This window comes from Amphichorda felina, assembly GCF_050947745.1.
Source record: "Amphichorda felina strain 45539 chromosome Unknown scaffold_1, whole genome shotgun sequence".
NCBI classification, from domain to species: domain Eukaryota; kingdom Fungi; phylum Ascomycota; class Sordariomycetes; order Hypocreales; family Bionectriaceae; genus Amphichorda; species Amphichorda felina.
This window is the reverse complement of record NW_028145049.1, coordinates 349,890-372,318: the sequence shown is the minus strand read 5'-3', so window position 1 is coordinate 372,318 and position 22,429 is coordinate 349,890. Positions and strand designations below refer to the sequence as shown.

The window sequence follows — 22,429 nt, the reverse complement described above, 5'->3', positions numbered from 1 at the left end:
GTCGTGTTGAGACTTGTTATTCCCATTTGAGCACCGGTACAACAAAGATGAAATCCTAGAAAATTCAATTTCTCATAATCTGATTTTATCTACGCCACACTTCGTATAGGATAGACAATTGTGAGGTGGGGTGAGCTAGGCTACTTCCCCCTGATTTACAGTACCATTGGTGGGATTCTTCTTTTGTCGATCTATTGAGCGGTGTATATCTTCTAGAATTCTCATATTCTCAATTAATTATCATTCAATCATGCTGCCGTATCTTTTATCGAACCGTGACTCCTTGCTATGCCAAACTGATGCGCTGTACAAACCGCATACATATGACGTCATGTGCACATAACCCTATTCATCCTTCTTCGAGCCCTCACCCTGAGCCGCCGCCGCAGCAGCCAGCTCCCTCTCCAGCTCAGCCTTCTCATCGGCCGTCAGCGCCGCCGACGCCTTGCCCATGCGAACCGTCACCATCAGCACGAGCGCCACGCCCGCCAGCCCGACAGCCGTCCAGAAGCCGATGCGGTACTGCGACACCAGGCTGACCTCCCCCTCGCCGCGCTGCATGACGGTCGCGCTCACGGCCAGCTCGCCGACGCCCAGCCAGAAGGCCATGCCCAGGTACAGCAGGCTGTTGATGACGCCGCCGGCGGTGGACTGCAGGCGCGCGGGCAGGGAGGTGGTGATGAAGACGTTGGTGACGTTGAAGGTGATGTCGACGCCGATGGTGCTGCAGACCATGGCGGGGAAGACGTACGCCCAGTAGATGTAGCCGATGCTGGTGGTGTACTTGTCGTCGTCCCGCGACGGGATGAGGGCGAACAGCAGCGCCGAGACGAGGAACCCCGCCTGGGAGATGAGCATGAGGAGGCGGTTGGGTAGGAGGTGTAGCAGGAGACCGCCCGAGATGGCGATGATCATGCCGCCGACGGCGAGGGGCGTGAACCACGCGGCAGCGAGGAGGGGCTTGATGCCGAGGGCGATCTCAATGCTGTTTAGTGGGTTAGAGTTGTAGAGTTGAAAGTGGGTTGAAAAAAACAAGGACGCTTACTAGTAACTGGCGTAGAAGAGGTAGAGACCAAAGACGCCGTAGGCGCAGAAGAGGGACAGGGACAGGCGCTTCATGTACTTTGGGTGGAACAGCTCAGCGGGCAGTAGTGGATTCTTGGACACCCATCCCTCGACGTAGACGGCGGCGCCGAGGAACAGGACACCGATGATGAGGGTCACGTAGATGTATGGTGTGCGCCAGCCATCAGGGGCATGCCCGCCGTCGGTGAAGGCAAAGATGACAAGGGCCACCCCGGGCACGATGGTAGTGACGCCCCACCAGTCCATGGTGACAGAGCGATCGGCGTCGCCGAGGTTGCGAGGGATGGTGAAGAAGCCCGACACGACGACGACGACGCACAGAATGGTGCCGATCCAGAAGTACCAGCGCCAGGTCAGGAGGTCGGCCGAGACGGCGCCGAGCAGGATGCCGACATAGAAGCCCACAGCAGCAAAGGCGCCGTAGATGCTGAAGACGAAGTTCTTGCGCGGGCCCGGGCGGTACGTGCGGGCCAGGAGGGCCATGCCGGCGGGCATGAAGGCCCCGGCGCCGAGACCCTGCATGGCGCGGCAGGAGATGAGCATGGTCGGGTTGGAGCTGAAGCCGCTGACGAGGGACCAGATGAGCAGCCAGACGTGGCCGGCCAGGAACACGTTGCGGCCGCCGTAGCGGTCGGCCAGGCGCGAGAAGGGCATGAGCAGGCAGGCCGTGGTGAGGTTGATGACGGCGGCGGGCCACGTCCGTGCCGAGTCGGGGATGTCGAGGGCTGTGCCTACGGCTGGGAGGATGATGTTGAAGCCGGAGATCTATGAGGTCAGTCACTGGGTGGTGTATATCTGGGAGTGGGTGGCGTACAGTGTACTCGCTCATCATCATGGAAAAGACAATGGTGAAGACGAAGCCCGCCTCGATGAACCAATTGGAGAGTAGGTCTGGGCGCTGGCGACCTAGACGCTCAATGTCGGCCTTGTCGAGCGTGTCCGGGGAGCCTGGAGAGTCTGGGCAGACGGGTGTGGGAGACTCCATGTTCCCCGGATTGAGGACGCCCTCATCAGGGCGGTCGCTGACTGTCATTGAAGTCTGAGATCCGGATTGAATAATGAGCTAGCCAGGAGCATCCAATGTGGGCGAGATGTGAGATTTATCAAATGGGATATGAGATTTGTAGAGTCTTGGCTTTCCTGTGGCACCTCAGATACGACTTGTACCCTGCACAAAATCTCCGCCATTTCGTCGCCGGGCCGTTGAGGAGCCCGAGATTTTTTATTAAAAAAAAACATGGCTATGATGAGTTGATCGGATGGCGAATCGTGAAATATGGGGACATGCCGAGAGTACGAAGATGCGTCTTGGCTGCCCCTTAAGGTTTAGTGTGATAGTTGACATTAGTTCATGTGCAACATCAATTTAACCTTTTCTTTTGTCAGCAATGAGGAGTGCCGGAGCTATCAAACAACATTCAAACCTGTTGCATTATTAATTCTACGGATACGGAATACGCGATTCTTCGTGATTGTCGTACGCAATTGACCACGAATATCAAATTCTTGGATAGCATTCACTCGTAGTACTCGTATACGTAGTGGGTGCATTCCTTGCAGCTGTTATTGACTCAGGCACTCCATTGGCAGTTGGTCCAATCACAGTAGTCCTACAGAATTTCCGCATCCCGTCCTGTGGTCAATGTTGCGGCTGCCACGACGGCTGGCCTTCAACTTGATTTAAAAAGTACAGATAGCATGTTAATAACCTCATCCTGCATCATGACCTCTTATACTAGTACCTTGAAGTATAATAACCGTGAGGGTCAGCATCCATGACGTTACGCCGTGTTGCCTACGGCCTGGTACTATGTAGCGAGACGGGTCCACCTTGACTTCTTTAAGGCGGATGGCAATATTATTACATACTATAGCAGTACTTCGTTGGCGGCTAAAAGTGAACGCTAGGCGGTGTTGCCTGCACTTTGCTATGCAACAGGCACCTAACAAGTGCAATTACTGCCTACTCCTACGGATAGCATATACTGAGTTGGGGGATGACTGCTATGCACAAGAACACGGACAAGGGACCCACAACAACAAGGCCGTTGTTGGGGGCCTCACAAGTGGGGCGCAAGGAGGCTCGCTGAGATAAAGGGCAGGGACTGAAGCTATCGACACCACAACAACCGTAGTAACAACACGAAAGTCTTAGGGGTTTGTCGGGTTGGGTTGGGTGTAATATCGCTCGTACAGATGGTCGGTGCATACGACAAGTCGTCGTAGGCCACAAACGCAGCCAAAGGCTGGACTGACCCGAAGGTCGTGGCTCACAGGGAGGTCAATGTGCAAGAATGGGCAACAAGTGCGTCAATTGATAACAGAAAAAGGATAGATGTGGCATCAAGCATCTGTGCGATTGATGCCTGTCTTTTTACATAGCGAAAAACAGTCTCGAGACCCTTCGAGTCGGTGTCCTCTACCGTGGTTCTCAGGCTGTGACCCTTTTGTCCTCAAAAGCAACGAAGGTGGGCATCCCCAACACATTAGTATGATTCTTTAAGCCCTACTTATAAGACCCCTTAATAGCGGGCTTATTATCATAGGTCCCTTGTTCGTGTTCTTATGCATAGTAGTCTTCCCCTGATTTAATAGTTCTCTGATACGTAGCCGGCCACCTCGCCGTCGGCATCGAAGACCTCGCCTATCTTAGATATAGGGCGCCCCACCATAGACGGTAGATCGCCCTCGACGCGACCGAGGATAGTTCTATTCTAGTCGAGGATATTGCTAAACTTATCTATACACTTGCCCTCTAGGCCGTGGGCCGAGGCGGATGATGAATTTTCTGAGCTTAGCGAGGTGATCCTAGGGATAGGCATGACCTTAGGGGGCTCCTTTGGCGCCTCCTCTGACTTTAGGTGGAAGTTTGGCCGATAGGGGTCGTTGATGGTGTGTGAGGTATGTGTCTGGCGATGGGGATCTTGGCTATCATCGGGCGGCGTTGAGCTGCGGGATAGGCTATGAGAGGGCATGGCGGCGGAAGGCGGAATCAGCCTACATACTCTACAGTAGAATGTCTACTCTTCAGGACCAAGATCTCTCTATCGGGTTGCAGGAGGACAGAGCGGGTTCGGGCATAAGGCTACGTAAGGGTTCTAAAATAACGACGAACCGTGGGCGAGATAGGGATTTTTTTTTTCTCTCTTTCGCCCTAGTCTCAGCGCTCGGTGACTAGCGAAGGATTCTGAGGTTTCGTTTGGCCCACTGGCGGGATCGCAGATCGAGGGCGTGATAGCTGGGGCGGAAGCCTGATTTTCCCCGGGGGGCCGGGTTTAGGGGTCATGGCGCGTATATGCATGACACTGGCTCCACGCACCAGGTGGACCGTACCACGTTCCAGTTCCACTGCTTCTAGTGCTTACTCGTTATTACATACGGGCTAGATAGATGGAACTCGGTTTATTTTCATCACATATTTTGTGATTTGATATTTATGTTGACATGATGCAAATAGCAACGTCTTGGTCATTATTACAAGGATATGCTCGATAAGAGATATTAAGACGCTAAAACTCCCCGATGCAGAGCAAAGTCGCAGATAAGAAACGTAGGGATGGAAGGTATCTTTGTTCTTTTTATACGGTTATGTATCCCGACGTGATATACCTCGCCACGTATACTAATACAATAGGTTTTCTCGGCTTGCGCAGGCTATGAGATCATATCGCTATATCTTTCGTGTCCCTGGCTCGGTTATTAATGATCAAGTCATTAAGACCCTGGTCCCCGGATATGGCAGATCCGCGCGCCCTACATAAAAGACACATCACGACTTATCACTAGTTAGCCCTTCATATACCGGCTCTCTATACTCAGCATTATCCGCCGCCGTAGCCTCAGCGGCTGGCTGTCCTCTATGCCGGCCTCGGGGTCCTAGTATACGGCCTAGCGCCCGTCGTCCTCGCGCCTGGCTATAAAGTGCTCGGCGTCGTCGCGCAGCACGAGGAAATGCTCGTCGGCGATCTAGCCCTAGGGCCCAATGACGTGGTCGATGGTATCCTTGCGGCCGCCGTACCGCAGCGCGCCGCTATCCCTGTCCACAAAGATCCAGTTGAGTATGGGCGGGTCGTCTGAGATAGTGCTCACCAGCCCTAGGTGCTGCTTCTCGCCGGGATACTTGAAATAGTAGCCGTATAACCGGTGGTCTTGCACTGGATCGTGGGGAAAGTCGAGAAAGAGCTGTAGGCCCGTACCTATAGCGTCAGTTTTTGCTGGAACCTGGGATGGGGCAGGAATAGAAAACTATATGGCCTACCTTTCCATCTACTAGGACGACGTAGGCTGCCTTGCGTAGCTCGCCCTCCATGGGCAGCATGGCTGTTATCTAGAACTTTTCCTGCTCCTTAGACGACGTATTCTGGCGCCTCTGCGCACTGAGGCCCTGGACGACCCCCGTAACGGTGGGAATCGCCGTAAGAGCAAGTAGGCCGATGATCATGGTGGTAGCTCGTCTAGTTGCGTGCAGAATCACGTATCCGTATAAGAAGAGCAATGACGTCCTGATGAAGGTTGCCTTAGCCTACATATATCGACAAGTCGGTATTGCAGTGGGTATCGGGTGATCCCCCACCATTAAGGCGAGTCGAGGGAGAGTTTAGGCTTAAGGGGACCCGCCCCGGCGCCCACCCGGATCTTGGCCCTTATCCCTGTCGGCCAACCCCCCCTATGCGTCACAGGTGGCGCCCTAGAACACGAAAACCCGGTCTTTATCAGTTTCTAAGACTTCGATGCTGCCGAGATCGAGCGATGAGGTGGTTACGTCACCATATTTTATCGCTTTACTAGCGGGTCCTGCTTATATCAAAACCCGCGATGGCCTCTCTAGCTGCCAAAGCATAGTTTACCGCGGAGCAACAAGATCCATCTAGACCAAAGCTAGGTCTAACAAGTTGAAAGATACATATAGATATAAACAGACGCCATAGCAGATAATGTACGATGCCTTACTTACGCCTCTTGGATGAGCCGCCTACTTATAGCAATAGCAGGCTATAATTAAGCCCGATACGTCGGAGCAGCAAAAGATAAACACGAACCAGACCGGCTAGCAAGAAGAAACCCAGGAGCAGGATAGCCGGCCGCAAACTGAGATGGCTAAGAAGAACGACAAGGAGCAGGATAAGAACCAGGATAAGAGCCAGGAAGACGACCAGGACCAGGCCATGGACCAGGCCCAGAAACAGCAAAAGGATCAGAAAAAGAAGGCTGAGTCTACAGACGCCTAGAAGAACACCATCAATAATTCTAACAACGACGATGACGATGACGATGATAGCGATGACTACGACGAGCTGAGCGAAGACGACGACGAAGAGTCAGACGAGGAGGAAGAGCCCTCCACCCCCAAGAACAACCAGCAGCTGGCCCGGACTAGGAACCAACAGCAACAGCAGTAGCAGCAACAGTAGCAGCAGATATAGAAGCAGCAGCAATAGGGAGTTGTCTAAAAGGGCGGCGGCGACGGCGGCAAAAACCCGCTCAAGCTCCGCCTGGACAAGCAATAGTCATTATAGTAAGCTCTAGATATATAAGGGGCTAGATTAAAGTTTAGTTAATAAGTAATAGCTATAGTATTATCTATCTAGAACTATAGAAGAAAGGAAGGAAAGGAAAGCATAAGGGTTTAAATTTATAATCTTAAGCATTAGGTTATTACTAGGTAATAGGGGTCTATGGGTCCTAAGCTCTAGACCTGGCTTTGCCGGGTCTACCGTACTAGGCCTTAGCCTGTGATAGACAAGACCGTATACTGTATAAGCAATTATATTGCACGTCACTGTGTGGGCCTACACTTTTAGCGTAGTGGATATGTGATTCGACTTTTGACATGTTGGAACCTAGCCGCTAAGGCCAAGACTTCACAATCATCGTGAATGGCTTCACGGGCAGCGTGAACGCTACACCACAACTAGCGTCAGGCAGCAGCCGGCTGCCTACGGAATATCAGATTAAACACAGGCATAAAAGATTGGTCCTCGTCGATCCTTAGATAGAGAAATCAAGCGGTCATCAATCGAAGCAACTGTTTGGTCCAATTATACGTAGCTGAGGTTCATACCGTTTGACAGTAAGGTTCCAATATTTCCACAACCAGGTTTGACCAGCTTGGACGACATATGAGGATGACCAGATCAACTACCATATTGACCAAATAGTCCAAGAATGACTAAGAGACGGTCATCTTACGATCACCAAGTCGCTGTCCCCCAGTAGAATGTTAAACAGCGAGTGTGGCTCTCTCCCACTATGGCGATGGAATACCTCACCGCTCCTAGCCCAGACTACGACACAAAGTCTAACACTGAGAATCACCAGTTGACAAGACAAGGCCCCAATGATCGTAGAATAACACTAATTGAAACTTGGCTTCCTGTTTTGCGCTACTCCATGTCTCACTATTTGGCTGTTGACAGTATTATCTCTCTCATCAGTGCATGTATGTCTAGTTCTGAAAGGACAAATCAGGTAACTTGAACTTGAAACCCGTCCAGCCGGCCTTCATTTTGGGACCCCTCTAACTCTCGAAGATATGATGGCATACCAGCGCTCCAGGGCGCCGTCCGAGCCGCCTTCATCATATCTTCCTGACTAGGTAACTCACCCAAGCCAAGCGCCATTCGAAGACCTTGGCCTTCGTTGTTCAGATACCCAGGAGTGCATACGGAGGTAACAGCCAAACGAGTTGCGCCTTGCATAATGCGCAGGCTCCATGCCTCTTCGGCTGCCGAGTCGACCTCGACAACACATGAGCTCGGATTGCCGTGATTGCCACCGCCACGCCCGCTGGCTTTCTTATGCGCGGCAGCCACGACATACGCAATGTGCCGACTCTGAGCATCGATCAGGTGTCCTAGGTTTGCGGCAGATGAACCCTGAGATGCACCAATCCAGAAGAGGTTGGGAAACCCGTTCGAAGCAACTCCGTGAAGAGTCGTCAAGCCCTGGGCTTCCCACTTCTCCGTCATGGCCCGTCCTTTGCGTCCAAACACCTGCACTCCGGCTCGAGCAGACGGGTCCACACCGCTTACTGCGGGAGAGACGTATCCTGTGGCCAGCACGAGAACGTCAAGGTTGTACTCAGTGCCTCCAACAGTTAGGCCGCCAGCGGTAGCGCCGTCAATTCCACGGCCCTCCGTGTCAACGAGGTGCACGTGCGGCTCGTTGAATGCCTCGAGATAGGTGTCGCTGAAAGTAGGTCGCTTACACCAGACGGGATACCACGGTGTGAGCTTCTCGGCCGTTGACTTGTCCCTAACAGTTTCGGAGACGCGTGCCCGCAGCCGCGCCCTGTTCTCGGCGTCCAGTTCCAAATAGTGTGCGATGAGCTTCAACACTTCTTCAGGTCCTATGTATGCCTGCTCCTGATCGCCGACAACTCCAGCATAGGCCTGTTGCCTGGTCCATTCGTCGTTCACCAGGTCTACCGAGCCTGGAGGAGCACCCCTGGCCATGTGTGCCGACATGTTCTCCATACGGTTCTTTTGCCAGCCGGGCGAACTGGCAATTTTGGTTTTCCATTCGGTAGGGTCTGTTGTCCGCTGGCCACGACTGTACACAGCACTTGGTGTGCGCTGGAAGACGAACAACTCGTCGGCGTATTTGGCCAGGCAAGGCATAACTTGGATGGCCGTCGCGCCGGTGCCGATGACCCCAACCTTTTTACCCCTCAGCTTGTCCAGCGATGGAAAGGGTTCCTGGTCCGAACCACCAGTGATGGAATAGTCCCATCTTGCAGTGTGGAACATGTCGCCTCCGAAGACGTCCAAGCTTGCTCCATTGAGCTTGGGTACCTGTGGCCGGCTTAGATACCCAGCCGTCAAAATTACAAACTCAGCTTCCACGGCGCTGTTGACCGTCACTTGTGACCCCCCAGGCCCCCGGGTAGTAGCCAGGTCGGCCTTCCAGAGGTCGTTCTGGTCGTCCCATTGAATGCGCTCAAGCTTGGTTCTGAAAAGAATCTTGTCTTCGAGCTGATACCTCTGGACGACCTGGTTCAGATATTTGCGGATCTCGACTCCCGAGGTGTATTTCTTCGAGGGCATGTATCCCATCTCCTCGAGGAGTGGCATGTAGACATAGCTCTCGACATCGCAATGCAGACCAGGGTACCTGTTCCAGTACCATGTGCCGCCAACACCGCCTGCCGTCTCGACGAGGCGGATCTGAGAGACATCAAACCCGGCGAGGATAAGGCGTACCGCGCTGACGATGCCACCGATGCCGGCGCCCGCGATCAGGAACTTGGTTCTGTCCCCAGTTTTCAACGCGGGAGACGCCAGAAGCTGTGCGTCCAGGGTTTCATGGTCTGCCCAGGTGTCTTGAGCGAAACGGCGAATGCGGGTGGAGTCGCTTTTCTGCACGTCTTGGAACTGGTCTGAGCCTTCAGGCCTGAGACGTTTCTGCGCTTCGATTGTGTACTTCTCCTCAATAGACTTCAGATCGGAGGCCATGGCTTCGTGATGTGTCGCCGCCAGCGATGAAACAAAAGACTTGTAAACCTTGGGTGAGTGATGAGAACTGTGAGATGGGGAGAGTTGTCACTGGTCGTCGATAAAGTCGCGCATTCCATGGCCGAAGGGCAGGACCGTCAAGTCCAGAGTGATATTTTCACAACGTCCGTTGCCCGCCAAGGTGTCCAAAGGGGGTGAGCGAAGCTGCCTGCGTTGCTGCGAGCCTTGCCTCTTGCTGCGAGCCCTGCCTCTAGCGGGGCAGGCCCCATAGTAAGACCGGCAGGGTAGGCCACAGCAACATAGGCAGCTAATCATATGTATCTGCTAACGTCAATCAAACGTCGTAGGGAAGGAGGTTAAAGGGTATTATTTATTAAATCTAAAGCTATCTATAGAATAGCCTTAAGTTATATAATCGAGTATATCTTTATTTGATTATATTATTTATCTTAATCTAATAAGATATAATATTAAATATTACTCTACTATCTATATAGTAATATTTAGTATAATATTAGAAAAGCGGTGATAAAGGGTATAATTATAATAGTTTAAGATTAATTTTATTTAATTAGAGTATATTTCGGCGAAACCTCGGCCGTTTATATCTTATTAGAAGATATTCGTTCCGAATCGCCTCATCTAGTCATATCTTTGCCGCTTCGCTCAACAAGCCTCTAGTGTCGCATGCGGCGCAGCAGCATAACGCATCCAGCCGACAAACTAACGACAAACTACACTACGCCAAAAGTGTAGACCCACTAAGTGACGTGCAGTATTATGGCTCATATCTCGTACCGTCCTGTCTGACAAGCACAATGTGAGGCTTTTCTCGTGAGGTGGGCGGTCCCGCCCAGGGGCTGTGTTGGCGTTGCTAGCTTGTTGGTACATGTCGTGGATGCCTGTACGGTGGGATGGATATTAGGCACCCAACTGCAAAAGCGGGTAAACTAAAACATATCAGCGATATCATAGCACTTTTTAACTTAATACGCTTATCAAACCGCTATATCTTAGTCTTATTAACGAGAAAGAATAAAATATAATACTTAAAACCCAAAAAAAAACCAATAAAAGTTCTTAAAAAATAAAAGTTAGGGTTAGGGTAATTTCTTTCTAAATATGCTTATCTAATAAGGTAGGTAGCCCCTCGGTATAAGGGTTAGGGTTAAAGTATAAATACTTACCTATTTTAATAATTAATAAGCTTATTATAAACGTATTAGTATATAATAATATAAATTTAATTTTACGATATAAATAAGGTATATTATAGCTATACTTCTTAGTCTTTAAGGTGGTATTTTGCTTTTTTAGCCTATATGTTCTATATCACCCGCTTTTGCAGTATAGTTGTTACTAATATCCCACTGTATGCCTGGGGCACCTACTGAGGCAGAGAGCCCTCACCTTCTTAGCAGCCCACCTCCATAGCTACCTTTCTTCCTTCTATTCTTCCTTCTAAAAGAGATGCCTCGTTGTCTCACGACAGTATGTACGAAGGGTTCACATTCACACCATGTAAGTCGCGTTATGCCAGAGTTGTCGGATACACGCGTCAGATGAGTGGGATAGATTGATGATAGAATGGAGGCCAATTGATGATTGGTTGATGATGCTTGCTCTGAGTTCTGCTGACCGCTCGTGATCGTGGTAATCCTCTTGATCCTTGGGGAAAGCCTAGATCCGCGGGCCGCGGATGAGTCACACTCGTTTAGACGACTCTTGTCATAGCCGCCAAGGCAAGGTATAGCGACCTGCAGAGTGCGAGCAGGGGCATCAAAAGGTCCCTCTCGTAATATATGAAAGACCCCGCTTTAGCCGTATTTTAGACCCATCAGGATATTAGAAAAAGGATATATATAAAAGAGCTCGAGTAAGCCGCCCCTCTCTAGTTAGAAAATATTTAAACCACCTGCATTAGCTGTGACAACTCTCTACGGCCCCACCGGTACTAATGCGGCCAGTTGTGCACTTGCCTAAGAGAGGGCTTACTGCCCGCGGTTGCATCGGAAGGCTGGTTAGTTTGGCATTTGATTACACGGTGCCAAAAACTGTAAGCTCGATGTCAATGCAGCACAGGTTCGTTGAGGGTGTATGAATATCGTGGGCCAAACCTTCGACAGTATCTGTGATGGTGACAGACTCAAGATGTGTGCATTGAGGCTATCTGGTGTGTGTGTGTGTGTGTGTAGATGGCAGGGTCTGCCACTGCAAAGGAAGCTAGCTATCTACATGCGGTGGGGCTACAGCCTGCAGGTGCCTTATTATTAGGCACCTCACAACAGTATCTCTCACCTAAATTCATTCCAAATCTCACTGTAAGACGCATCTCTATTTGTCTTCCACTCTTTATCTGCCCATCTCAAACGCGATGGACTCATCTCAGCTACCGGATTTCGACGACTTGCCTCGCGTTGAGGGCATGCCCCAGGGCTGCGCTTGGAGCATTTTCGATCGCGAGGGCAAGAAGGACCTTATCGGCACCCTGAACCTACTCACGCCCTCAGTGGTGAAGGCTGCCTACGCAGAAGCCAGAGATGGCAAGTCGATCTCTCTAAAGTCAGTCTTTCCCCCATGCTGCTGGGACATAGCCGAGACGAGACATCCTGCCCACTAACACAGGCGCTTTTAATCACAGCTGGCCACTAAATGGCATGGCCATACCGCTGCCAGGACGAATGAGTCCTGTGCATAGCCACATGACGCTGAGAGAGTCAGAACTATGTGATGGCACGGGATGGGATGACGAGCTGCACTTCAACACGCAGCTGAGCAGCCAGTGGGACAGCTTGGTGCATTGGCAGCACCAGCCGACGGGATTAGCATACAACGGCATCGCCGTGACAAAAGATGCCCTCGCTTCTCCCAAGACAACGGCTGAAAATGCCATGCCCACGTTGGACCACTGGCATCCGGCCGGCGGACTCGTTGCCCGTGGCATCCTCATTGATTTCAAGGAGTGGTACGAAACCAAGGCCCGCACGGAGGGCAAGGGTGATGTCATCTTCCACCCGCTTGATGGCCACCGCATCACCGTGGATGAGATTGAGGCAGTTGCCAGAGACCAGGGCGTTGACTTCCGCCACGGCGATGTCCTGATCATCCGCACTGGTCTTACCGAAATTCTCGCGTCACCTCAGCCCCAAGACCTAGCAAAGCTGCAGCTGGGCAAGATATCAGGGATGCACGGCGACGTGAACTCGGCCAAGTGGATATGGAACAGACACTTTGCGGCTGTGGCTGGTGACTCTTGGGCTTTTGAAGCTCTATTGCCGCTCAAGGAGGATGGTTCCCCTGGTGGTCCGAATGATCTAGGTAAGTAAGCCCATCAAGGCCTTTCTCCCTATTCGTGGATACTTTGAAGTAAGACGGTATGTTGACAAATGATCATTAATCTAGTCCTCCACCCTTGGCTGCTTGCCATGTTCGGGATGCCCATAGGGGAGCTCTGGGACCTGAAAGCCCTCTCGGAGCATTGCAAGAAGACGGGGCGGTACAGCTTTTTGCTTAGTTCGGCACCATTGAATATGCCCGGACTTGTAGGATCTCCAGCCAATGCTGTGGCTATTTTCTAGGCTGTGGATGATTTTGGAATTGGGTTGAAAACTACCATGTGAATCTGCTAGAGTACATATGAGGAACCGAACATCACGATCCAGGAGATCAAACTCAAAGACAAAAATTTTCGTTAGATATATTCACCTCAGAGAAATGATACGAACAATTCTCTTCACGTCTTCTAATGAACTGGCTTGGAGTTTGCGTATGTAAATCATTGAAGAATTAGATATATCCAGCTGATCCCAGTGGCCACGTTTGGGTCACCTGACAAAATACTCCATGTCTAATTTTAACTCGTTCAGCACTTTGGGCTTCCGCTCTTGCATACCGCCATGCCAAGAAATGCCATCGTTAACTAGGAGGTCAATGATGTTAATTTTTATTAAGGCAGGGTAGTTTGCTGGACCCAATGAATTGGCGTCAGCCATCGATGTCCAGGAGTTGCGTCGCACAGCGCTTGCGATTGTTTCGCGGGAGAAGGTCAGGCGAATAAGCTTTTAATTTGCGGAGATTGATTTATTTCTCGATATACTGATGTGTGTGTTTCCTGGCCAGAGCATGGGAGTCCATGTCTAACAGCCATATAGTATCTATATACAAACGTAAATATGATAGATGTCGAGGCTGATCGCTGCTCAGTCCAGACTCCTTTTTCGAATCTTGAATGGTATCTTCACATTTGGCCTGACCGTACCCACTGGGGTCAGCGGCATGCAGGGCTGCGTCTTCGCTGCCGCAGCGGGATCTAGCAGTTCCATGTCAAAAGCGCGAAGCATCAAGGCCACCGTCACCAGAATCTGCCTCTTGGCAAAGAAACGACCAGGGCACATCTTGGAGCCTCCCCCAAAGGGGTAATAGTAACCCTGCATACCGGTTTCCACAACCTTGGCTTTGGAATAGCGATCTGGGTCCTGAGCCATGTTACCACTCTTGTTATTGGCATGATTAGGCTTCCGCACGGGTCCAGAAGTCGGATCGTCCGCGAATTCCAGAAACCGCTCGGCCCAGAACTCATCGACGGCATGGTCCGCCTTGCCGGTGCTGGCATCCACATTGCCTTGGTTCCAGAACGACGTGTCACGCGAGGCCACCCACGTTGTCGCAAACATCATCCCGTCCTTCTCCACGGCCCACTTGCCAAGGCGGAACTTGGGCACCCTAGAGATGCGGGTGATTGGTGCCGCAACGGCCAGGCGTAATGTCTCCAAGTAGACGGACTGCAGTAGCGGCCGCGTGTAGAGCTTTTCCGAGTCAAAGACCAACGAACCCTTCTGGAAACAGGGCTCGGTCTCCGCCATGATGGCTGCCTTGAGGGCAGGATCCTGCAAGATGAAGCAGAGACACCAAAAGGAGGCAGCAATGACGTTGCCGCTCGAGCTAAACTGCAGTGTCAACACGGTAGTCAAATCCCTGGTACAGAGTATGGTTCACCACTTACGCCCAAATCAAGCCCAGGTCGTACGACGCACTGCCATCGTCGCTGGTACCTATGTCCTTGAACATTTGCTGTCTTGCCCGCATGATACGCGCGCCATAGATTGGCTCCCACTCAGTAGAAACGGCCTGCGAGTCGTTCCAATCAAAGTGTTCTTTGGCATACTTATGCCACGTCTTGATGTTTTGGAGCAGCACCGCCCTTGCGGCGAAGGCTTTGCGGTTTAGGAATTTGGGGGTTCCGCTGATCAAGCTGGGCAGTGCCTCGTCAAACTCCCAAAATTCCTTGCTGAGGTTTGGACACAACCTGAAAATGTGGTCCCCGCAAAATGCCTGTGTCGCTGCGTGGAAGATCTCCGTTCGCACAAAGTCATGCAGGTCTGGCTGCTCGGTCCACTGATCGCCGAGCTGGACATCTGATCTCTCACCAAGCATTCTGATGCTGAATCGCTCGATGAACTTGGCTGTGATAGCCTCCAATGACAGGCCGGCGAAGTGAGCGTGGACATGCTTGTGGATCTGGAAAAAGATGCGACGCTTTGCGTCCATGTGCTCGTAGCCTGGAGCAGGGGTGGTGTCAATTCCGGACTGATCAGCGTATAACTCCTGCAACTCCTTGTTGGGTAGGCCAAGGGCGTCCCGGAATGCGATAATAGTTGTGTATTCGGCGTTCAAGTGGCGTGAGCTCTTGAAGATAGTTTGAATTTGTTCTCCATGAGGGATGAGATACATTCTCTGGCCCCCGAGGAGGACTCGAGCAGGGGCATTTTCAAAAACTTGCCTATACTCTCGTTAGATACACTAAGTCTCTCGTATCTCCATGAAACGTTTGCTAATGAAGCGGCACTTGCTTGACAGCGGTGAAGAAGCTTGCGGGACTTGACGCAAACGCGTATGTGTTCCCCAGGAAAGGCACCAGGTATGGGACTTGGGGAGGCTCTGCACCATCCTTCTCAGATCTTCTTGCAAAGTGGCTCTGGGCGGTCGTATAGGTGTAGGTCAACGGGAGAATGAGGAGAAGTAGCACAGCGGTAATCAACCTCGCATCATAATCGCGAACCAAGCCTAACATCAAACCCGGCTCAATAGCCATGAGAAAGTCGGCTATGTCGCTAAAAACGCCCATTGTGCTGAATTGAGGATATCTGTGTAGAACGAAACGATACCTCTGGAACAATGGAGCAATACAGCCGTCAAAGAATCAGGGCAAGAGAACTCTTATATACACACACGCATTTTTCTATTTACACATCGGTCCACCTTAATGCCCCACCTCCCCCCACAACCATGACGCGCTACCTACTTGCAATGGAACATTGTTATCGTCAATTAGGCCGTGAAGGAGATCATTAATTAGAAGGTTAGTATAGCTAAAGACGTTAGCGATATTATCTAGGCGTTTAATCAGCGGTATAGCGTTAGGGGTAAGAATAATACCTCTTAAAAGTTATAAGAATTTTAAGATAAAGGGGCCCTTATTATATAGATTCTCGTAAGCCTATTTAGAGGTTTTAAGAAAGCGCGTTAAAGTATATAGCTTAAAGTTAGCTACGTTTTATAGGGAAAATCCTATAATAAGTAGCTAGCTAAGAACCCAATTCGCTACTATACTTTTATCCGATTAAGTAAAAGATATCTTCTAAAGAAGGATATAGGCTATTATAGTATAGGTTATAGTAGATAAGGGTCTTCAAAATAAGGTTAAGGTATACGATAAGATAATTTAAATAATTATAAGAGTATAAAAATAGCGTTTATCTTAATTTTAATAGGAAAACAATACTAAAAGGGAGCAGAAAAGATTTAAATAATAAAATCTAAGGCTTCTAGATTACTTTAATTCCCTGTAAATTAGTAACTTTATTACTTTTTATTAGAAGATAAGGATATTAATTATAGAAATTACCCCTGCTTTCTACGACCATTTTATGATTCGCTAAAGGGCCTCCCTGGTATATATAGCCCACGGGCAGCATACGAAGTGGAGCAGCAGGTCACAATAGTTAAATCAAACAGGGGTTAGAGTGTACTTTTATAGTGGGGAGGTGTGGGATGTGTAGAATGGCCGGCAAATAAAAGTTCTCCAGGGCAATTGACTTGATCAAGGAGCAAATCGAAGAGGGATTAAAAGCATGGCATCATGGCACCTCAACGACAGGTCTGGCATGACCGTAGCCGGGTTCATAGTAGACACATTGCAGATGAACATCTAGCACTGTGCGGGCCACCGGGTGTAGGTATTTTCCAACCGGTCATAGGCCCCGAGTTTGCTAGCCACATTTTCAGCATCTCTTGGCCGCGTAGGGCGCGGATCAAGCCGGTCAGGGGTCCGTCCACTTGTTTGTTTTGCAGTAGTGCTTACTAAGCACTGTTGGTAGCAGATGTGGGGCATTATCGACCACATCACAGTTACACCCTGCACGTGAGATTTTGCTCCTGTTGTTAGTAGCTCGTAAGGCAGGCTAAGACAAGTACTCGGGCCGGCCCGAGTCATTGGTTTGGTCCCTAGCTAGATAGCGGAGCTTGGCGAGGGAACCAACTTATCGCCTATTATTCCGGAGCACTAGGAAAATTATGTTCCAGGCCTTGGCATGGAGCCTTGGGCTCTTGGCAGTGTTCAACACAGCCAGTTGCGTCCCCGGCCGCCCCCCACTTGTGTTTCGTGCATGTACAATGTATGGCATCACGGGCCGTGATATCACCAACAGCATATATCTAACTTCAAGTCTTGCAATTGGTTAACGGGATTGACGATGGGGCCCTGACTTCAAGTCTCGCAATTGGTTAACGGGATTGACGACGGGGCCCTGACGGCGCCCTGCGCGCGTAAGGATTCTTGGCTAGTCTTTACGTAGTAATCTCACGGTCTGGACGGCGGCCCTTATGAATGACTCCCTCGTAGGCCGGACTTGCTAGTATTTGGAGGACGCTAACGAACCTTTGCTCTCGGGTGAAGGGAATGTTGGGTCGCTCGGCCGGCCTTACGAATAAATGCCTCGCTGCGTCTTTTCCGCTGTGGGGGTTTAGGATATTTGACCGGCTCAAAGATGCCGAGTCTGGAAGAAACGCCTGCCTGTTGTACGTGTACGCGGTGAGAGTTGATGAGCGGAAAGAAGGCAACGACGTCCTGCGATGCGGAGAGAGTCGTCACTTCGCTAGAATAAAGCTCTGGACGTGGCCGAAGTGGAAGATGGCCGGTGTCCGCGGTGCAGAGGCGAAGCCCTCGGACCATGGCCTCGGTCAGCGAAGCTCCCTATGCGGTACTTGGGATGACTGCGGAAGAGTCCAGCTCTAGCCTTGCTATAGGCCACAAGAGCATTCGACCGCATGCGAGTCGGCGGGACCGCTGGGCCATCTCCCCCATCCTGAACTGGGAACTTCTGGGCTTTGCATGCGTATCCGTACTGTCACCCCTTCATCTTGGCCCACCAATGTCAGATGGCTCTGCCTAATATTGAATCACAAGGTCTTGTGCATAACGGCCTATTATTAGAAGAAGAAGGTCAAGGAGTCATCAGGGCTGACTGCAGTAAGAGGTTGATTCTGCTCAAGGGGATCGCGAAAAGGGTGTGGATGTATGATCCTGTGATATTTTGGATTTTTGTTTCTGGTGATAATGTGTGCGTATCATGTCATATAAGTCCTTCGGGGTCGCACCCCAGAGACGGTTGCTTGGTGTGTGTATCCATCATTCTCTCCATTGCCAAACCTTGACTTGCCTAGAAACTCCATTCGTGTCATTTTCCACAAACGGAAGATGACGGCCCTGTTCGAGTTTCGTTCGAACTGGATGGGCAGCCACGAACAGAGCTTCTGGCTTCCCCCGCAGAATGGGACACTGGACGACATGGTGAATGAGGTCACCAGACTTGTCACAAATGCCTCTGGCGATCAGATCTGCACAGTCCTCGCAGGCCTCCTTGTATCTATAGCCGCCCTCACTCTCATCCAAAGTACTGCCGCTTCAGCCTTCCATCTACGCAGCTTCTCGGGGCCCTGGTGGGCTGCCTACACTCGTCTATGGCTCTGCAAGACGCTCGCTTCCACAAACTCAGCGCAGGTCTTTGTCGATGTTAACAAGAAGTACGGGTCCATTGCCCGCATCGGTCCAAACCATCTAGTCACAGACGACCCGGAGCTCTCGAGGCGCATTCTGGCCGTGGGCTCCAAATGGCGTCGCGGTCCGTGGTTCGACTCCATTCGGATCGACCCCCGTGTCCCGAACATTGTTTCGGAACGAGACCCTCACAAACACAATGCCATGCGGCGCCGCATGTCAGCGGGATATGCTGGAAAGGATATTGAGGGCCTTGAAAATGTCATCGATGAGCGTGTCATCGAGTTCATTGATCGAATCGACAGGAACTGGCTGTCACCTCCAGGACAGACACGGCTATTTGACATCGCGCGGCGCATCCAGTTTTTTACCATCGATACAATTACTCATGTCTGCTTTGGGCGACCAATAGGCTTTGTCGAGTCCGACACAGACAAGCACAACTTCATTGCCACCATTGAGACCCAGCTCCCTATTATTCAGCACTTTTCCGTCTTTCTTTCTCTTAATGTAGTTCTTCGGTGGGCTGCCAAGGTACCAAGCCTGCGAAGACTCGTTGTGCCCTCGTCGGTAGATAAGAGTGGCATTGGTGTTATTATGGGTGTAAGTAAACAATCCTTGGAACTAAACGCAGTGCAGTGGCTGACTAAGTTATCTACTTTTTTTCCCCAGCTGTCTCGTAAGGTTATCGATGACCGTCTAAGTCTGAGCGAGGGGCAGAAGCCTGACATGCTTGGATCTTTCATGAAGCGAGGTCTCACGCCTAATCAGGCTGAGATGGAGATTTCAATTTCGCTGTAAGATTCGTCTGCCTTCCTTTCCCGTTGAACCTGCCAGCCATGTAGCTTAGCTCTTATCTGTCGTGCATACTAACAACCCGAATAGAGTTGCCGGCTCCGACACGACCGCCACGGCGATTCGCGCCACCCTGTTAGCCGTGGTATCAACGCCAACGGTCTACCAGCGTCTTGTGCAGGAGATTGCCACTGCCGAACGCGAGGGCCGCATCTCCTCACCTGTTCGGAATTCCGAGGCTCAGAGCCTCCCATACTTACAGGCTGTCATCCGCGAGGGCTTGCGGCGGTTTCCGCCGATCACACAGCTCCGTGAGCGGGAGGCACCACCCGAGGGCGTGGAATTACCCGACGGCCGCCGCATTCCTGGCGGCACGTTTGTCGGATTCAATGCCTGGGGCACGCAGTTGAATCCCGTATTCGGCGACGATCCACATGTATTCCGGCCAGAGCGGTGGTTGGCCGAGAATTATGACGACGATGGCGTGCGACTGGCAGCTATGGCAAAGGTGCAGGAGCTCATCTTCGGTCATGGTATGACGCGGTGCCTGGGAATCCCCATTGCAATGATGAACTTGAATAAGATGTTTGTTGAGGTGAGTTTGCTTCACTTTTGCTGCCTGAAGACGCCGACGGAATTAAAAGCCGCGGCGCTCGATGGCTCTCTTACATTTTTTTTGCCATTCGTTACTGACGCGAGAACAGATCTTCCGTAGATACGACGTGCAGTGTGTCAATAGTCAGAGGCCCTGGACTAGCTTATGTTATGGTATCTTTTTCCAGCGGGATTTCAATGTCAGGATTACTAGAAGGATACAAGACTCTGGAGCAGCGACATGATATGTCTACAACTAAGCTATAGACGTACTCGGGGAATATTTATCAGCCACTCGAAGGATTAGGCTTGCCGCGACTGGATGCTGCAGTCGACATGGGAGTCTTGTTTAGGAGTATTCGGCTGTTATGATTTTACTTGCATATTCTCATGGCCCACGTTAGGACAATATAGAATGAAGAATCACGATACCTCAGATGGGGCTCATCTGTCTTGCTGAAACTTTTTGCCGGGATTATTAAAATGCAACATGATGTATTGAGACCATCGTTAACAGCATACTCACTTTCGGATGATTTGGATCAAATGAAGGATACATAAAAGCCCGTGGCACATGGTCAAAGTTAAGAAGAGTGTCATATGTATCTGTTATTAAATGCGCTTATTCACCCTTTGCTACCTAAAGCATGGGCCTGGGATCTGGCAAAACAAACAAGCTGTTCAAGCCCTTCCGGGGCTTACTCGCGATGCGTCCCCAAACTCCCTTCGGCAGGACCGCATTCAGCCAGTAATTGCCGTCCCCATCTTTTCCCATAATCGAGAATGAGTTGCGCAATGGCATTCCTTTGTAAAAGCCAAGCATTTGTATGTATGTCGGTCGTCCTGGCTTGTTCCCGCCTCGTTTCCTGTCTGGCGTTGTCTCCAAGATCGCAGCCGAGAAGTCTGGTTCGAAATAGTTGATACGTGTCCAGTTTGAAAAGACTAAGCCCTGGGTCCAGGAATCCCCAAACACAGGTGGGTATCCCGTATCGATCTGGGACTGCCTGGCCATGGCTGCGTACGCCTCCGCCTGCCCCCGGGTACCAAGCTCAGCTATCGACTTCCGAATTGCTGCCGCCACCTCACCCAGAGGCCTTGACACAATGTCCTCTCTTGATACCAATGCGTAGAGGGCCAGAACAGCATTCGAGACGTAGGCGCGATCTGCAGGCAGCAGATCGCCAGGTCCCGCCAGCAAAGACCTGATATCGATTGCGTTCATGATGGAAACGCGCGCTGTCTTGGGCTGGTTCGATAGCGCCAGACGGGCCAGCCAAGCACACAGCACATCTCCTTCGCTCACGAAGGGCTTCCCTTCCCCGTCATCTCCCGTCCTTGATGCAACCATGTCCCGTATCGCCGTGTCCTGAAGCGCTTTGACATACGAGGCTGGCATGCAGACAACACGCGCCTCCTCCCCGCGGCGCAAGGACTCCCAGGCAACCCGGAGCCCGAAAGTAAGCAGACCCCTTCCCGTGACAAGCCGGTCGGCATGCTTATACGATTCCTCAGGTTGCAGGCCGAATCTACCCAATGGGTCGTGATCGACCCCTCCCAGTGGTCGTATCTCGTCGTCTCTGTTCTGGAGTGCCAGCGACCAGGCTTGGTATATTTCCTTTTGTCCTGTTCCATCGAGCAGCGTGTGCGGCCAGGTCAGCGAGACGAGGGTTGCATCGCGGAAGGAGGCGACGTGAAGCCCCAACTGAGGCAAGTCGGTATACAGATAGTCAGCAAGCTCCCTTGGGCCATCGTCAGGACGCATCAACGGGTGAAATTCGTCCGGGTCAGCGACAACGGCGGGAGAACTGGTTGGCTTCGGTAGGCGGGATGCAATGGGATGGTCAGCGGTTTGCATGTCGTAATCGACGTGTGAGAAGGTTAGAGCTGGACGCTCCACGCTGCATTGCTTTGGGACATGATACTCGAGCTTGCCTTGTTCCTAACCAGGGGGAAAGCATGAGTGAGCTAGGCGATTCTTTTCAAAAAAAAATAATAAAAAAATCCAATGGTTTCTTGTTCGGGATAGACCGGTGGACGGCCGTTTGGGGATTCGGGGGCCTTCTTACGTTTAGTCTCAATCGCGCAGTAAGTTTCCGCCAGCCATCTTCTCTATTGATAAGCTTCTCTAAAGCTGTTCGGAGTTTCTCTGGGTCAAGGACATCGTCGAACTTGAGCAGGAAGTTTGCGACGATATTCCGGAGAACAGGATTGTCATCGAAGTGGTGAAGAGGAATTACATCATCAGATGCGACACGAACGGGCGTGGCCGGCTTGCGCTTGAAGGCGTTCCACATGTCGAAAAATCACACTGGAGCTGCACATGCGCCATGAAACGGGGGGCCCCGAATTTTTAAGCCTCATCCGACTGCGGCACGGGGCGGCCGGGGCTGCTCGGCCGGCCCAACCGGGTGGAGAACGGATGGGTCCGATGTGGAAGGTTGCGCCG

The 22,429-nt window shown here is 51.3% G+C and overlaps 9 protein-coding genes across 9 annotated transcripts; 3 read left to right on the top strand and 6 right to left on the bottom strand.

Annotated features, from left to right (window-relative positions):
- Positions 1-345: 345 nt before the first annotated feature.
- ACO1O0_000117 (uncharacterized protein) lies at positions 346-2,071 on the bottom strand (the record flags this gene model as incomplete). The annotated part of the gene is made up of 3 exons (XM_083189621.1): positions 346-985; positions 1,046-1,851; positions 1,901-2,071. The coding sequence occupies 3 exons, from the start codon at positions 2,069-2,071 to the stop codon at positions 346-348; spliced, it is 1,617 nt and encodes a 538-aa protein (XP_083053480.1).
- A 1,603-nt stretch (positions 2,072-3,674) lies between these two features.
- On the bottom strand, positions 3,675-4,061 carry ACO1O0_000116 (DUF3659 domain-containing protein; the record flags this gene model as incomplete). Its single annotated transcript, XM_083189620.1, has 2 exons — positions 3,675-3,795; positions 3,835-4,061. 2 exons carry the CDS (start codon positions 4,059-4,061, stop codon positions 3,675-3,677), a joined length of 348 nt encoding a protein of 115 aa, XP_083053479.1.
- Positions 4,062-5,058: 997 nt separating this feature from the next.
- ACO1O0_000115 (uncharacterized protein) lies at positions 5,059-5,404 on the bottom strand (the record flags this gene model as incomplete). Its single annotated transcript, XM_083189619.1, has 2 exons — positions 5,059-5,268; positions 5,345-5,404. 2 exons carry the CDS (start codon positions 5,402-5,404, stop codon positions 5,059-5,061), a joined length of 270 nt encoding a protein of 89 aa, XP_083053478.1.
- Positions 5,405-6,179: 775 nt separating this feature from the next.
- On the top strand, positions 6,180-6,485 carry ACO1O0_000114 (uncharacterized protein; the record flags this gene model as incomplete). Its single annotated transcript, XM_083189618.1, has 2 exons — positions 6,180-6,298; positions 6,365-6,485. 2 exons carry the CDS (start codon positions 6,180-6,182, stop codon positions 6,483-6,485), a joined length of 240 nt encoding a protein of 79 aa, XP_083053477.1.
- Positions 6,486-7,550: 1,065 nt separating this feature from the next.
- ACO1O0_000113 (flavin-containing monooxygenase) lies at positions 7,551-9,539 on the bottom strand (the record flags this gene model as incomplete). The annotated part of the gene is made up of 1 exon (XM_083189617.1): positions 7,551-9,539. One exon carries the CDS (start codon positions 9,537-9,539, stop codon positions 7,551-7,553), a length of 1,989 nt encoding a protein of 662 aa, XP_083053476.1.
- A 2,374-nt stretch (positions 9,540-11,913) lies between these two features.
- ACO1O0_000112 (uncharacterized protein) lies at positions 11,914-13,117 on the top strand (the record flags this gene model as incomplete). The annotated part of the gene is made up of 3 exons (XM_083189616.1): positions 11,914-12,101; positions 12,238-12,857; positions 12,942-13,117. 3 exons carry the CDS (start codon positions 11,914-11,916, stop codon positions 13,115-13,117), a joined length of 984 nt encoding a protein of 327 aa, XP_083053475.1.
- Positions 13,118-13,738: 621 nt separating this feature from the next.
- On the bottom strand, positions 13,739-15,663 carry ACO1O0_000111 (cytochrome P450; the record flags this gene model as incomplete). The annotated part of the gene is made up of 3 exons (XM_083189615.1): positions 13,739-14,480; positions 14,542-15,318; positions 15,428-15,663. The coding sequence occupies 3 exons, from the start codon at positions 15,661-15,663 to the stop codon at positions 13,739-13,741; spliced, it is 1,755 nt and encodes a 584-aa protein (XP_083053474.1).
- A 2,631-nt stretch (positions 15,664-18,294) lies between these two features.
- ACO1O0_000110 (cytochrome P450) lies at positions 18,295-20,146 on the top strand (the record flags this gene model as incomplete). Its single annotated transcript, XM_083189614.1, has 4 exons — positions 18,295-19,197; positions 19,267-19,391; positions 19,480-19,984; positions 20,129-20,146. 4 exons carry the CDS (start codon positions 18,295-18,297, stop codon positions 20,144-20,146), a joined length of 1,551 nt encoding a protein of 516 aa, XP_083053473.1.
- Positions 20,147-20,623: 477 nt separating this feature from the next.
- ACO1O0_000109 (uncharacterized protein) lies at positions 20,624-22,277 on the bottom strand (the record flags this gene model as incomplete). Its single annotated transcript, XM_083189613.1, has 2 exons — positions 20,624-21,922; positions 22,050-22,277. The coding sequence occupies 2 exons, from the start codon at positions 22,275-22,277 to the stop codon at positions 20,624-20,626; spliced, it is 1,527 nt and encodes a 508-aa protein (XP_083053472.1).
- Between the last annotated feature and the right edge of the window lie 152 nt (positions 22,278-22,429).